This window comes from Giraffa tippelskirchi, chromosome X, assembly GCF_054371585.1.
Source record: "Giraffa tippelskirchi isolate mGirTip1 chromosome X, T2T-mGirTip1v1.2.pri, whole genome shotgun sequence".
Classification (NCBI taxonomy): Eukaryota; Metazoa; Chordata; class Mammalia; order Artiodactyla; family Giraffidae; genus Giraffa; species Giraffa tippelskirchi.
The window spans coordinates 119,981,517-119,998,337 of NC_137289.1; the positions used below are offsets into that span (position 1 = coordinate 119,981,517).

General features: G+C 40.1%; 1 protein-coding gene across 1 annotated transcript; it reads left to right on the plus strand.

The window, feature by feature from the left end:
• Positions 1 to 5,178: 5,178 nt before the first annotated feature.
• LOC145535247 (glycerol kinase-like) lies at positions 5,179 to 14,781 on the plus strand. The gene is made up of 7 exons (XM_081563592.1): positions 5,179 to 5,269; positions 6,063 to 6,147; positions 7,017 to 7,137; positions 7,246 to 7,389; positions 9,636 to 9,716; positions 12,684 to 12,770; positions 14,597 to 14,781. Exons 3-7 carry the CDS (start codon positions 7,029 to 7,031, stop codon positions 14,605 to 14,607), a joined length of 432 nt encoding a protein of 143 aa, XP_081419718.1. The 5' UTR covers positions 5,179 to 5,269; positions 6,063 to 6,147; positions 7,017 to 7,028; the 3' UTR covers positions 14,608 to 14,781.
• Positions 14,782 to 16,821: the final 2,040 nt, after the last annotated feature.

The following is a 16,821-nucleotide window of genomic DNA, read 5'->3' on the forward strand; positions in this document are numbered from 1 at the left end:
CAGAGACACACACACAGACACACACACAAACAGACACACACACACAAAGACACACACAGACAGACACACAAACAGACACACACACAGAGACACACACAGACAGACACACACAGACAGACACACACACAGACACACACACACTGACAGACACACACAGACACACACACAGACACATACACAGACAGACACACACACAGACACAGACACACAGACACACACCGACAGACACACAGAGACACACACACAGACACACACACACAGACACATGCACACAGACACACACTGAGACACACACACAGACACACTCAGACACACACACAGACACACGCACACAGACACACACACAGACACACACACAGACACACACACAGACACACACTCAGACACACACACAGACACACGCACACAGACACACACACAGACACACACACAGACAGACACACACACACAGACACACACAAAGACACACACACAGAGACGCACACAGACACACACACAGACACACACACAGACGGACACACACACACAGACACACAGACACACACACAGACACACACACAGACACAGGCACACAGACACACACACAGACACACACACACAGACACACACACACAGACACACACACAGACACACACACAGACACACACAAAAAAGACATACACACAGACACACACACAGACACACACACGCTGACACACACACAGACACACACACAGGCACACACACAGTGACAAACACACACACACAGACAGACACACACGCAGACACACACGCAGACACACACACAGACACACACACAGACACACACACAGAGACATGCACACAGACACACACACTGACACAGATACACACACCCAGAGAGATACACACACACAGACAGACAGACACACACAGACACACACACAGACACACACACACAGACACACACACAGACACATGCACACAGACACACACACAGACACACACACACAGACACGCACACACAGACACACGCACACAGAGAGAAAAACACACCTCGACACACACACAGACACACGCACACAGACAGACACACACAGACACACGGACACAGACACACACACAGACACACGCACACAGACACATACACAGACACACGCACAAAGACACACACACAGACACACACACAGACAGACACACACAGACACGCACACAGACACACACACAGACACACACACAGACAGACACACACACAGACACAGACACACAGACAGACACACACACAGACAGATACACACACACAGACAGACAGACACACACAGACACACACACAGACAGACATACACAGACAGACACACACACAGACACACACACACACCGACAGACACACACAGACACAAACACAGAGAAACACACACAGACACACACACACAGACACACACACAGACACATGCACACAGACACACACACAGACACACACACAGAGACACACACACAGTGACAGACACACACACACAGACAGAAACACACACAGACACACACGCAGACACACACACAGACACACACACAGACACAAACACAGACACATGCACACAGACACACAGACAGACAGACACAAACAGACACACTCACAGACACAAACAGACACACACACACAGACAGACACACACACACAGGCACACACACATACACAGACACAGACACATGCACACAGACAGACACACACACAGACACACACACAGACAGATACACACACACAGACACACACACAGACAGACATACACAGACAGACACACACACAGACACACACACACACCGACAGACACACACAGACACAAACACAGAGACACACACACAGACACACACACAGACACACGCACAGAGACACACACACAGACACACACACAGACAGACACGCACACAGACACAGACACACAGACAGACACACACAGAAACACACACAGACACACACACAGACACACACACAGACACACGCAAAGAGACACATACACAGACACACGCACAAAGACACACACAGAGACACACACACAGACAGACACACACACAGACACAGACACACAGACAGACACACACAGACACACACACACAGACACACACACAGACACATACACAGACAGACACACACACAGATAGACACACACACACAGACACACACACAGACACACACAGACACACACACAGACACACACACAGAGACACACACACAGACACACACACACACACAGACACACACAGACACACACACACAGACACACACACAGACACACACACAGACACACACACAGACACACGCAAAGAGACACATACACAGACACACGCACAAAGACACACACAGAGACACACACACAGACAGACACACACACAGACACACACACAGATACACACACACAGACACACACACACCGACAGACACACACAGAGACAAACACAGAGACACACACACAGACACACACACACAGACACATGCACACAGACAGACACACACACAGACACACACACAGACACACACACAGACACACACACAGACAGACATACACACAGACACAGACACACAGACAGACACACACAGACACACACACAGACACACACACACAGACAGACACACACACAGACACACACACAGACACACACACAGACAGACACACACAGACACACACACACAGACACACGCACACAGACACACACAGACACACGCACACAGACACGCACACAGACACACACACAGACACACACACAGACAGACACACACACAGACACACACACAGACAGACACACACAGACAGAGACACACACCGACACACACACACACTGACAGACACACACAGACACAAACACAGAGACACACACACAGACACACACACAGACACACGCACAAAGACACACACACAGACACACACACAGACAGACACGCACACAGACACAGACACACAGACAGACACACACAGAGACACACACAGACACACACACAGACACACGCAAAGAGACACATACACAGACACACGCACAAAGACACACACAGAGACACACACACAGACAGACACACACACAGACACAGACACACAGACACACACACACAGAGACATACACAGACAGACACACACACAGACACAGACACACAGATAGACACACACACACACAGACACACACACAGACACACACACAGACACACACACACAGACACACACACACAGACACAAACACAGAGACAGACACACACACACAGACAGACACACACACAGACACACAGACAGACACACAGAAACACACACAGACACACACACAGACACACACACAGACACACGCACACAGACACATACACAGACACACGCACAAAGACACACACACAGACACACACACAGACACAGACACACAGACAGACACACACAGACACACACACACAGACACACACACAGACACATACACAGACAGACACACACACAGACACAGACACACAAAACACACACAGACACACACACAGACACACGAACACAGACACACGCACACAGACACACAGACACACACACACAGACAAACACACAGACAAACGCACACAGATAGACACAAAGACACACACACACAGACACACACACACACACACAGACACACAGACACACACACGCAGACACACACACAGACACACACACACAGACACACACAGAGACACAAACACACAGACGCACACACACAGACACACACACAGACACACACACAGACACAAACACAGACACACACACAGACACACACACAGACACATGCACACAGACACACACACTGACACAGATACACACACCCAGAGAGATACACACATACAGACAGACAGACACACACAGACACACACACAGACACACACACACAGACACACACACAGACACATGCACACAGACACACACACAGACACACACACACAGACACGCACACACAGACACACGCACACAGAGAGAAAAACACACCTCGACACACACACAGACACACACACACAGACAGACACACACAGACACACGGACACAGACACACACACAGACACACGCACACAGACACACACACAGACACACACACAGACAGACACGCACACAGACACACACACAGACAGACACACACACAGACACAGACACACAGATAGACACACACACACAGACACACACACAGACACACACAGACACACACACAGACACACACACAGACACACACACAGACACACACACACACCGACAGACACACACAGACACAAACACAGAGACACACACAGACACACACACACAGACACACACACAGACACACGCACACAGACACATGCACACAGACAGACACACATACAGACACACACACACAGACAGCCACACACACAGTCAGACACACACACACAGACACACACACAGACGCGCACACAGACAGATACACACACAGACACACACACACAGACACACGCACAGACACACGCACACAGACAGACACACCCACAGACACACACACAGAGACGCACACACACAGACACACACACACAGACAGACCCACACACACACACAGACACACACACAGGGACACATTTCTGATTCCGAATGCAATGAAGGCCACTTCTTCATCTGCTAGTCAGCAACCTTAAAAATAGTGGAAATGGGGACTTCCCTGATGGTCCAATGGTTAAGAATCCGCCTGCCAATGCACCGGACACAGGATCAATCCTTGGTCCAGGAACTAAGATCCCACATGCCATGGGGCATCTAAGCCCATACCCCACTCCTACTGAGGCCACATGCCCCAGAGTTGGTGCTCCACAACAAGAGAAGCCACTGGCGATGAGAAACCTGTGCCCCATGTCTAGAGAGCAGCTGCCACTCGTTGCAACTAGAGAAAGCCTGTGCACAGCAATAAAGACCCAGCACATCCGAAAATAAATTAAATATTTTTTTAAAAATAGTGGAAATGAGCTACAATACCTTAACAAAACTAATCCAGTTCCTGTCATTCTTGGACTGGGTTATATTTTAGTGGTAGGTATTCAATGTGGAGAAATTTGCTTTTCTTGCTGCTTGTATTCTGCTACAATTAGCAACATTTTGCTGTACTGCATATTAGGAAATCAAAAGTCCCGTCCTAATTTTTTAAACACGTGTGCTTGTTGATGGAAAGAAGTAGTATATACTAGAATGATTTTTTGTGTTTTTTTTTTTTGTTGTCGTTTGTTTTTAATGTTAGAAAAACTTGCTAAAGAAGTAGGTACTTCTTATGGCTGCTATTTCGTCCCAGCATTTTCGGGGCTGTATGCACCTTATTGGGAGCCCAGTGCAAGAGGGTAAGAATTGAAAATAAGGTATGCTTTTGTCAGTCTTGATTTATTTACTATATTAGCTAAGAACTTATTGGTTAATAGTTTTATATTTTCAAATGATTTTGAAATATGGAGGAAATCTTTTATACTTGGGAAGTATAATTGTAGAACCTTTAAACTCTAAGAAGTTGGGACTTCCCTGGCTGTCCAGTGGTTAGGACTCCACGCTTCCACTGCAGGAGGCATGGATTCAATCCCTGGTTGAGGAACTAAGATACTACACTGCATGCCCCGTGGCATGACATAAAGAAGAACTCCAGGGACTTCCCTGGTGGTTCAGTGGCTGGGACTCTGCCCTCCCTCCCAGTTCAGGGCACCTAGGTTCTAGATCCCACCTGCCACAACTAAGACCTGGTTCAGCCAAATCAATAAATAAATATTAGAAAAAAAAAACCATGAAGTTATGTCATCTGAAAATAAGCCCCGGCCATATTCCTATTCATGTTAGTATTATTATCATTTATCTTCAAGATACCTGCAAGTTATGTATCAAAAGGCCATCATCTAAATGAATATTGATTTGGTTTTATATTATTGTCATCTATTCAGATAGATCATGAACTTTTTCATATGTGGATGCAACATTGTAGACTATAAGGATTTTGCCAGCTACTTAATGTTTGTGCCCAGTTTTGGCTCCCCCCCTGACCCCGTACACGTCTATGTACCAAATTCAACCTTTCCATATTTAGCACATTCCCGATTGATGACTCATTTATTCTGCTCTAATCTTAAAAATCTTTGTGTGTATTTTTAGGATCATCTGTGGGCTCACTCAGTTCACCAATAAATGCCATATTGCTTTTGCTGCATTAGAAGCTGTTTGTTTCCAAACTCGAGAGGTAATCAACATGGGCCTTTTTCCTGTACTTAATCCACCTTTATTATTCCTAAACCAATTTTATATATATGTATATGCTAGAATTTTATGAGAATTTAATAAGCTTGTTCTTGTTGTTCAGTCACTAAGTTGTGTCCGACTCTTTGTGACCCCCATGGACTGCAGCACGCCAGGCTTCCCTGTCCTTCACCATCTCCAGAGTTTGCTCAAACTCATGTCCATTGAGTCAGTGATGCTATCCAACCATCTCATCCTCTGCTGCCCACTTCTGTTCTTGCCCTCAATCTTCCCAGCATAATCAGAAATTAAGCCTGGGGACTTCCCTAGCGGTCCAGTGATTAAGACTTCATGCTTCCACTGCAGGGGGCACGGGTTCCATCCCAGGTCAGGGAGCTAAGATCCCATGGGCTGCACAGTAAGGCCCCCCCCCCAATTTTTTTTTTAAATTAAGCCTGCCTAAACTGTGATGTAATAAATGCAAGTTTGTTTTCTTTTCCCAGCTGTCATTACTTTCTAAGTTCCTGTTAGCTGCTGGGCACTGGGCATTTTACAGTTGAGGGGATGCTGAGCGACACATATTAGGCAAAGGATTTGAGTAGTAGCACAAACATAGATACCACGGCAGGAAATCAGGGTGCAAAATAGAGTTGTCTGGCTTGCTTGAATATAGAGGTGAGTACAGAGGAGTGGTAAGAGAAAAGGTTGGTGGTAACCAGATCAAGGAGGACCTAGAAGAAATCTCAATTTTCCTTCTGTAGGCTTTGGGGAGCTTTTGCGTATTTTTAAGTAGAAGATGGCTATTTTCTGAGATATTACTGTGTGGTACTTTGATGATGTTCATTGCACTGGGTTTTTTTTTTTTTTTTTCAGATTTTGGACGCCATGAACCGCGACTGTGGAATTCCACTCAGCCATTTGCAGGTAGACGGTGGAATGACCAACAACAAAATCCTTATGCAGTTACAAGCAGACATTCTGTATATTCCAGTAGGTCAGTAACCCTCATTCCTTCAAACCCCAATAGTCATGTTTTTTTGGAAGAACTGATTTTTCAGGCATATGTAACTGCTAAGATAGTGATGTTGTTCGCTCCCCTCAGTGAAGCCGTCCATGCCTGAAACAACTGCCCTGGGAGCCGCCATGGCTGCAGGAGCTGCAGAAGGGGTTGGAGTCTGGAGTCTGGAGCCTGAGGACTTGTCGGCTGTCACAATGGAGCGATTTGAACCTCAGATCAACGCTGAGGGTACTTTTATTTATTTTTATTGTAGAGTTGATTTCTAATACAATGTTGTGTTAGTTCCAGCAGTACAGCAAAGTGATTCAATTATATATACTATGTTTTTCAGATTCTTTTCCCTTATAGGTCATTACATAATATTGAGTATAGTTCCCTGTGCTCCACAGTTACCTTTTTCAGTGAGGGTACTTGTAAAAACTGAAGATTGGTGTACTGTGAAAAGGGAGAGAGAGTTTGGTGGTTTAGTCACAAATCAAGAAATGAAATAAGATTGCAAATGCAAAGGTAATTTCATATTCAGCTGCTGAACATACTTGGCTTCATATTTGAATGAATGTGAATAAGAGAAATAGTTCCCTATTAAAAAAAAAAAAACAAACTTCTATAATCACTGTTTTACCATTCACTTCTACTGTTTATAGTCTCTTCATGTACAAGGATAACAGTGCCACAGTATCAGTTTTATTAGTAGCCTGTTAGTGTAACCTTTTCTGACAGTGACAAGGGAGATATATAGACCACCGACACATCATGTCTGCATTGGGTCATCTTTAGTGCCAATGCCCAGTTTTAGGACAGGATTAACTGGGCTAAGGACCATTCTGGTAACTTTTAACTAAGCACAGCAGGGCTAGCCTGACAAAAGCAGCAACAATTTACATCAATGAGCATTAAATATTTGACTCACTGTTGCAACAAACAACACTAAGCCACAAGACCGACCAATAGACTGTAGCCCGCCAGGCTCCTCTGTCCATGAACTTTCCAGGCAAGAATACTGGAGTGGGTTGTCAGTTCCTCCTCCAGGGGATCTTCCCAACCCAGGGATCAAATCCATGTCTCTTGCATCTCCTGCATTGGCAGGTGGATTCTTTACCACTGCACCACCTGGGAAGCTCTAATACCTGTAATTAAGTTTGTGTACAAAAGTCAGGTTTTATATATTCAATTTTGTTTTAAACCTTTTTAAAAAGCTGTCTATAAAATGGTATCATAGTGAATTTTGTGGTGGTTCAGATGGTAAAAAATCTGCCTGCAATGCGGGACACCTGGGTTTGATCCTTGGGTTGGGAAGATCCCCTGGAGAAGGGAACAGCTACCCACTCCAGTATTCCAGCCTGGAGAATTCCATGGACAGAGGAGCCTGGCGGGCTACAGTGCATGGGGTCACAAAGAGTTGGACACGACTGAGCGACTTTCACTTTCCAAGGTCCTCTGCCTTCCCCCAAAGAGAAGGCAGATCAAATAGGATTCTCCTTTCTAATTCATCACCACCTGCTTGTGAATGACCTGGTCTTAGCAGGTAGCCTGTCTCTGCATCTCCCTTCAGTTTGCAGACCAGGCTGAATTTCCCTCCAACTTCCACACAAGCTTCTCTCTGCCGTCACTGGCAGTCTTTGGCAGCCATACTGGGATCGGAGTCCTGGTAAAGCTCCATGTCAGTTAAATACAGTGTAACAAACATCAGTTGAATAAGTGAAACAATTTGTCAAGAATGATGAGTGAATATTAGTACTTAGAACATCTTAGTAAACTGTCTTTCTTTTTTAAAAAACTTTTTATTTTTTATTGGAGTATAGTAACTAACGGACTTCCCTGGTGGCTCAGAGGTTAAAGCGTCTGCCTCCAATGCAGGAGACCTGGGTTCGATCCCTGGGTCGGGCAGTTCCACTGGAGAAGGAAATGGCAACCCACTCCAGTATTCTTGCCTGGAGAATCCCATGGACGGAGGAGCCTGGTAGGCTACAGTCCACGGGGTCGCAAAGAGTCGGACACGACTGAGCGACTTCCCAGTAGCATAGTAACTAACAGTTGTTATTGATAGTTTCAGGTGTACAGCAAAGCGACTCAGCCATACGTGTGAAAGTGAAAGTCGCTCAGTTGTGTCCGACTCTTTGTGACCACATGGACTATACAGTCCATGGAATTCTCCAGGCCAGAATACTGGAGTGGGTAGCTGTCCCTTCTCCAGGGGATCTTCCCAACCCAGGGATTGAACCCAGATCTCCCACACTGCAGGCGGATTCTTTACTGTCTGAGCCACCAGGGAAACCAAGAATACTGGAGTGGGTAGCCTATCCCTTCTTCAGTGGATCTTCCCAGTCCAGGAATCGAACTGGAGTCTCCTGGCAGATGATTCCATACGTATACATGTATCCATTCTCCCCCAGACTCCCCTCCCGTCCAGTCTGCCACCTAACATTCAGTAAACTGCCTTTCTTATGTATGGTTTTCCTACTTTCTATTTCTAGAAAGTGAAATTCGTTATTCTACATGGAAGAAAGCTGTGATGAAATCAATGGGTTGGGTTACAACTCAGTCTTCAGAAAGTGGTAAAAATGTTTTTTTTGTTATTGCCACTTTGTCCTAGTATGTTAAATAGCTTCTTTAAGTATCTGTTTATACTTAGCAAGGCTGCTCTGAAGAATAGCATTATCATATGCTCATAGTTTCTAACATTTTGAAAATACTTAAAGTTCTAAACATAAAATGTAAATTATCAGATTGATATATGTGCTTATCTCTATCCTGCCATACCTTTCCTTATTAGTTTATTCCTGGTACTTTGATTGATAACTTAGTTTTCTTAAAAGTAAAAGTATTTCTAGTTTCTTCCTAATGAAAAAAAAAATCAACTAAACTTTTTTTTTTCTCTTCGTAACTGACTTTGCCTTTTTGGGAGGCTGTCTTCATGACCTGAACCGACCAAAAGCTATATTGATTTCATAATACATTTCACGACTTCCTAGACTGCTCCCAAGCCCTTAGTGAGTGTATGTTGTGAGAATTCATTGAAATAAGAGGAAGAAAAGTACCAAGCATAGTAAATTAGAAATGTCATAATTGGGAAATGCTCTTGGCAGAAATTAGAGGACTTTTGTTTTTAATCACTTAGATGGGAAGGTATCTACCATAAATAAACTATTTAGTTGTAAACAGCTCTGAGCTGCCTTTAATATTGAAACAGCCTTTAACATACCTTTAATATGGCATGATATTGTAATCCGTTGCTAAATACAAGATTTGGAATTTAATGAATGAAACAATGGCCAATAATATTTTGAAGCATATAGTTTAAGAGAGAGGAGTTTATAAATGAAATATAGCCTGCCTTCCAACCCCGAAGTGAGTATAGAACCACTTTTTTAAAAAATTATTTATTTATTGGCTGCACCAGTGCTTAGTTGCAGCATGTGGGGTCTAGTTCCCTGTCTAGGGGTCAAACCTGGGCTCCCTTCATTAGGAGCCCAGAGTCTTAGCCACTGGATCACCAGGGAAGTCCCAAGAACCACTTTTAATGTATCTAGCTTTTCAGAGAAGCTTCTGGGATCATCCTGTTTCTACTTGAAGCTTTTGTTTATTATCCTAAATAAGCTTTAGGCTTAATATCCATTGTCTTGACATCTTTTGTTCTGAGACCCACCTTTCTTTCTAAGATGGTGACAAAGCCTTTCTTGCTAAGATTGTCTGCAGTTTTGAGACCTTTTGCAGTTAAACTTCTCAATCATAGGTATTTTTTGTAGCACAGTGGTAGTTGCTTTGAAGGACGCAACAGCCGTGCACTCTGATTTATTTTCTGGTTGCCCTCAGTTAAAAGCTGATGAAAATGAGTTCCGTGATTTCTTTGACTAGTTGTATTTTTTTAAATGGCACAGAAACTTCCCTGGCAGTCCAGTGGTTGAGACTCCACACTTCCAATGCATGGGGCACAGGTTCATCCCTGGTCAGTGAACAAGATCCCGCATGCTCCCAAAAAATAAATAAATAAAATGTATTTTATTTATTTTATGGCCAAAAAAATATTATATGGCCAAATAAATAAATAAAACGGCACAATTCAACCTGTTCCCCTCCCTCGCTGTATCTGCCTCCATGTTGATACCATACATACTTCTTCCTTACTTGCAGTTGAGGATATGATTTTAATCGCCAAGTTCCCACAAAGCCAATTATCATTTTCTCTCTGTTTGCTTACCTTACTGTCAGTGAACTTAAAATGCCAAGAAAAAGTGGATAAAGACAATTACATGATTCTTTTGTTTCTGCCATCAGAATTGATGATAAAATAATTTGATTTTTTGAGAGCTTTCGATTTTTCAAACTTGATTTTTGTTTCAGTTAGGCTGCAGTGTATTTAAGGCAAAGTGTAAAAAACAATTTGTAGTAGATTTATGAAAAGCACTCATGTACAACATTTTGAGAGTCTCAAAAACTGTATAATAATCCAGATAACAATATTCAATTAGTGAAATGCTGATTGTTCTTCATGCAATGTAAGCTATGTAATAATAGTACAGATAGAATCTTGTTTTGATGATCTCATAAGGCTATTCAAATTGCTGCCTGGCCTCTTATCCTCTTTAAATAGTTTTAATTTATGGGAAGAATATTATGTTAGCTTAATTTCCAAAGCATATTGCCAATTTTGAAGCATTCATATTTATTTTCTTGTTGGTAACTATATTTGAATGGAATGTAAAGAATTTTTAACATACAATTTAATATGTTTTAAATGTTGTAGAAATGATTGGGGATTTAATATTTTTTGGAGAGAGCTTATGATAAGTAATGACTTCATGACTTTGTACTCCAAACCCACCAAAATAACATTTTCTTCAAAAATTGTTAAATGTTCAAGATACATAATGTTTAAATTCAAGAAAAGCCTATGTCTGTATCTATCTAGCTATTCTTTAAAGGAAATGTTTTCAATCAGGTTAGAAAATATCAAAACAATTGTGTTCTCAGACAATATTTTAAAATGTAGATTAATACAGTTTAGTTTTTAAATTATAGTAACATTAATTTTCAGGTTCATTTTGTTATACCAACTGTGTGTAAAAAAGAAAATGAAACCAATAGGGTTTGAAATTCATTTTCAAACTCATGAATTGGACTAATATAACTCTTCTCTGATAGCCAAAGGATCTATAATTTTAATCTGGATGGGGAATGGGATTGCTCACTTAGTATCTTTTGGGGAAGAACCAAGAAAGCTAAAATCAGCAGCCTCCCAAAAAGAAAGTTCTCCTTCAGCTTTCTTTGGCTTTGCCAGTGGAAGGTTTATGTTGGTCTATATGCTCTATGTTCTTGCTATTTGTGGCATGCTATCTGTACCGTTTGTTAACTGTCATAAGCCCTCAGTTTGGATTCTGGTTTTGATTTAAAGTAATAACTCTTTGATACTATTTTTATAACTTTTTTTTTGCTATCATGTGATTCTTAACACAAATATTGTAATTATGTGTCTCTCTTTTGGTTTGCTTGACTGGAATTCCCTCCTACTCGGATGACAACAGGTGACCCTAGTATCTTCTGTAGTCTACCCTTGGGCTTTTTTATAGTGAGTAGCGTGGTAATGTTAATCGGAGCAAGGTACCTCTCAGGTCAGTTCCTCTTTAAATTAGACAATTATATGAGTTAGCGTTAATGTATTTGTGTATAAATCAACAGAAAGTTTTCAGTATTTTTCCTTCTTCCTGTTCTTAGGAACCTGGAAAATCTATTAAAGGTCTAGTTAATATACCATTTAATTCAGAATTAAGGACTGTGACTCTGCTTTTATTCTCTTTGATTTTTAGTAGATGATTTTCTTTGAGGGGCTACATTCTGCTGGCAAGTGCAGCAGTAAGCACAAGTACTACTGTTCATGCTTAAATGAAAGGATGTTCAGAGTGTTAGATGAAATGTATAGTATTTGAAATCAATTGAATTTGCTTTCAAATGTGCCTAAGTTGTTTTTCATGCTTATGAAAATCTTCTACACAAGTCTTAACATTTCAATCCTGGTAAGACTTTCGGCCAGAGTATGTTAGCAGAGTTTCTGTAAAACTCTAAACCTGGGGAAAATGTATTGTCACTTTTATTTTAGTTAAGAGAATACATTGGTGAACTGAAATTTTTTTTTAATTATTGCTGAAATAAATTGGGGGTGAAATTCAAACTGAATTATTACTTTTGCATGTTCTGAATATTCTTATAAAAGTAAAATTGCTCAGTACATTATAAAACTCACTGTGTAACCAGCATTAATTTAAATATAATAATCATTTTTGGAAGTTGTTCCTGATAATAGCTCAGTTTTTCTTCAAATTAATGGCCTAAATGGAAATGACATACTTCATATGTTGCCAAGAAAGTGAAACATTTAAAAAATCTTCTTAATTAGGGAAAGAGTTGAATTATTTCTCTTAATTAATTACAAGATGACCTGGGTTTAAAATGTAAAAATTTTTTATTGATATGGGAGAACATCTGTTTTTAGAAGTCTGACAAGCATTAATCAGCTTGGCATCATCACTAAAGCACTATATATAAATATGGAATGAAAAGTTATTTACATTAGCAGAAAGGGAATAAAAATTATCTACATTAGCAGAACATTAAATTATCTTTTAAATTATGATAAAATTTCATGATTATGTGCATGAGAATTTAAAATTAGATTTACCTTTTTCTGTGTTCTTGTTTATAATAAATTTGTTCAAATCTTTTTCTTCCATAACAACCATGTTGGTATTAGTGCTTTACACCTTACAAAAGGCTTCTGTATACATAAATCTGTACAGAATTAGCAGATGCTTATTTTCTTTCTGCTTCTCAGGAATGTTTGGTGGAAGAGTCTGAGTATTCCCCAGAAGAACTATAATTTAAATTTTTTTTAATTCTGTTTTAGGAAAAGTTCTATTTTTTTTCTTTATCGTGAGGTTTTTTTTGTTTTGTTTTGCTTGTTTGTTTGTTTTTGGCTGCATTATGATGGTCTGGAAAAGGAAAGAAAATAGCATTGCAGCTGAATGTTTTCATCGATATTTTTTCCCCTTCTGTTTCCCTTTGATGCCAGTACAGAATGAAAAAGCTTGGTCTTTGAAAAAATAGGATATATAACATATCTCTAAGCTAAAGGATACAGTAAATGTCCAAATTCCCAGACTTCCAAAATAGATATGATTGCCATCTTTAGGATCTCTCTTGGTAACATATGCTGAGATTTGAGAAAAATTGGAATGACTTGTCTTGGTAAACAGTTAGCAATAGCGTTCATTTGCTAATTTTGAAATTGGCCCAGTTATATTTGTTGCATTTTACCTGTGAAGCAATATTTAGGAATCATATGGAATTTCTAGCTCAATAATGATCGAATCATCTTCATTGCTTTAACTCCTAAATTGCATGTTGATTATTATTGATATATATGATTTTTGTCCCATTTTAGGTATGCCGTAAATACTACCAACTCATGGATTCCAAAGATGCGAGCTCTTTACCTATGGAGAGAATCCAGTGATTCTGTCTCTTAATGTGATGACACTATTCATAGACTGATTTTATTTATAAGCCACTTGCTGCATGATCCTCCAAGTAGACCTGTGGCTTGAAATAAAGAAAATGCAGCAGAAAGAATGCTATAGAAACATTTGGTGTGTTTTTTAACAGCACTAGTTAAGATTGGACCAGCCACCTTTGGGGCTGACCCCCTCCTTTGCAATCATTTCCTGCCTCATTCCCTGTAAGATCTAGGAAGAATTCAGATCCTATCCATTGGAATCTTTCATCACGTATATTCAAATTCTGATGGGCCAGGATTTGATTCCTGCACTACACACGCTTCATTAAGGGGCTATTACTAACTGGCTAAAAATCTGTGATTTTTTGTTTGCTTCCTTTTAACAGACTCCCCTACCCAAAGTCCTCTTCTCTGCTTATTAGGGAGACCACAACATCTTCACTAAATGTTTAAATGGAAGCCTCTACTAAATTCTTAAAATAGAAATTTCGTACCCTCATTCTTTAGGCATTTTTCTAAAAAGTATTTGCCAAAACTGAAAATTCTTCATGTATTTTACATGGTCTCACTAATTATACTGAATTGCTATCTGGATCTTATAGGGAAGGACACTTTCCTTTTTTTTTTTTTTCGTTCCTTTTTATATTTTTTACATTGTGTATAACATATATGTCTCTATATTTTGTATAATGAGGGTAGCCCATTTATAAATTAAGAGTACATGTTCTCACTAATTACACTGAATTTCTGTCAGGATCTTATAGGGAAGAATACTTCCTTTTCTTTTCATCTCTCCTTTTTATATTTCTTACTTTGTATGTGTAACATACATGTGTTTATATTTTATATACTGAGGGTAGCCCATTTATAAATTAAGAACACATTATATTCAGTGGATTCTAATGGGGCTGGTCTTAAGTGGACCACTATGTGTATAAATATTTTGGGGAAAACAGCTGTATACATTTTTGGGCAACAATTATGCATATTATTTCCCAGGAAAAGCTTTCTTGAAGAGCCAACATTTAAAATTTAAGTATATGTTCTATGTGAATGAAAGAAAATGTACTTTATTGTGACTATAATTTCTTATACCATACTTTTATATGCTAAAAAAAAAACCCCTGTGGAATACTATAGCAAATATTGTTTTCAAATACAAGCACTTAGTCCATATAAAGTTTGCTTTTCCTTTGATATAAATTTAGACCTATTTGGGATCCTTTTGAGGGAATATCAAAAAAAGTTTATAAACTTAAGTAGAAAAAAAGAGCCAAGAATCTCTTTCCATCTAAGTATGTTATAAATTGCTGATGAGAAATTAAAATGTCTATTTGAGATGACAAGTAGTTATCTCTGCTTATGGACATATTATTAATACAACATAAAAATGGTTTAATTGATAGAAAAAGCTTCCAGTAAACCCAAGAATTTCCTTCTTGGGTTGCAGCCACAACCAAGAAATTCTCAAAAAATTTAATGTGAGGCATTATAGCAACTTACCTAATCTAGCTTCTCAATGTCAATTTTAAAAGAAGCTTAATTTTTTTACTACAAACAAGAAAGTACTGCCTCCTAATTATTTTCTTCAGTGATGAAAATGGAAAAATATTTGTATATTAATATAAAAGGTTTTGTTTTGTTTGGAATGAATGGTAGCTTGCATTTTCAGTTCTGATTATGCTGTTTGTAAATTATTGAATCTGCTGGGTTTTATTGGTGCAGCTGCCACTTTAGTGACATAAATGTTACAGAACGGTACTATGAAATTATTATTTTGTGGCAAGGACACTTTTAAACATCGTTTGTTTCTACAAAGGTAGTTTGAGTTAATGTAAATAACTGTGAAAATCATTGTTCCAATAATTTTAAGATTACATTAATTTTCTGTAAATTGTGATATTTATAAATGTTTGAAATGATACACGTTGATATTTAATGATAAATTTACTTAAAATAAATTGACCCTCATTCTTACTTGCATTTCTCATTTACAGACTAGAACTTAGATCAAAGTTAATTGAGAAAGATGATTCAGGAAACGTTCAGCTCAGCTGTTAGCCCTTGATCAGGCACACACTGAAGAATTAACCAACAGCTGAAGAAGTAGTTTCTGGGACGATGAGCACCTTACTTGTTCTGTTAAAAAAGAC

Excerpts from the sequence above, each read along its gene's own strand:
- LOC145535247 (XM_081563592.1), top strand. The coding sequence starts at position 7,029 with ATGAACCGCGACTGTGGAATTCCACTCAGCCATTTGCAGGTAGACGGT. Across the intron at positions 7,138-7,245 it reads CATTCTGTATATTCCAGTAG|TGAAGCCGTCCATGCCTGAA; the intron begins GTCAGTAACCCT and ends CGCTCCCCTCAG. Across the intron at positions 9,717-12,683 it reads AACTCAGTCTTCAGAAAGTG|GTGACCCTAGTATCTTCTGT; the intron begins GTAAAAATGTTT and ends GGATGACAACAG.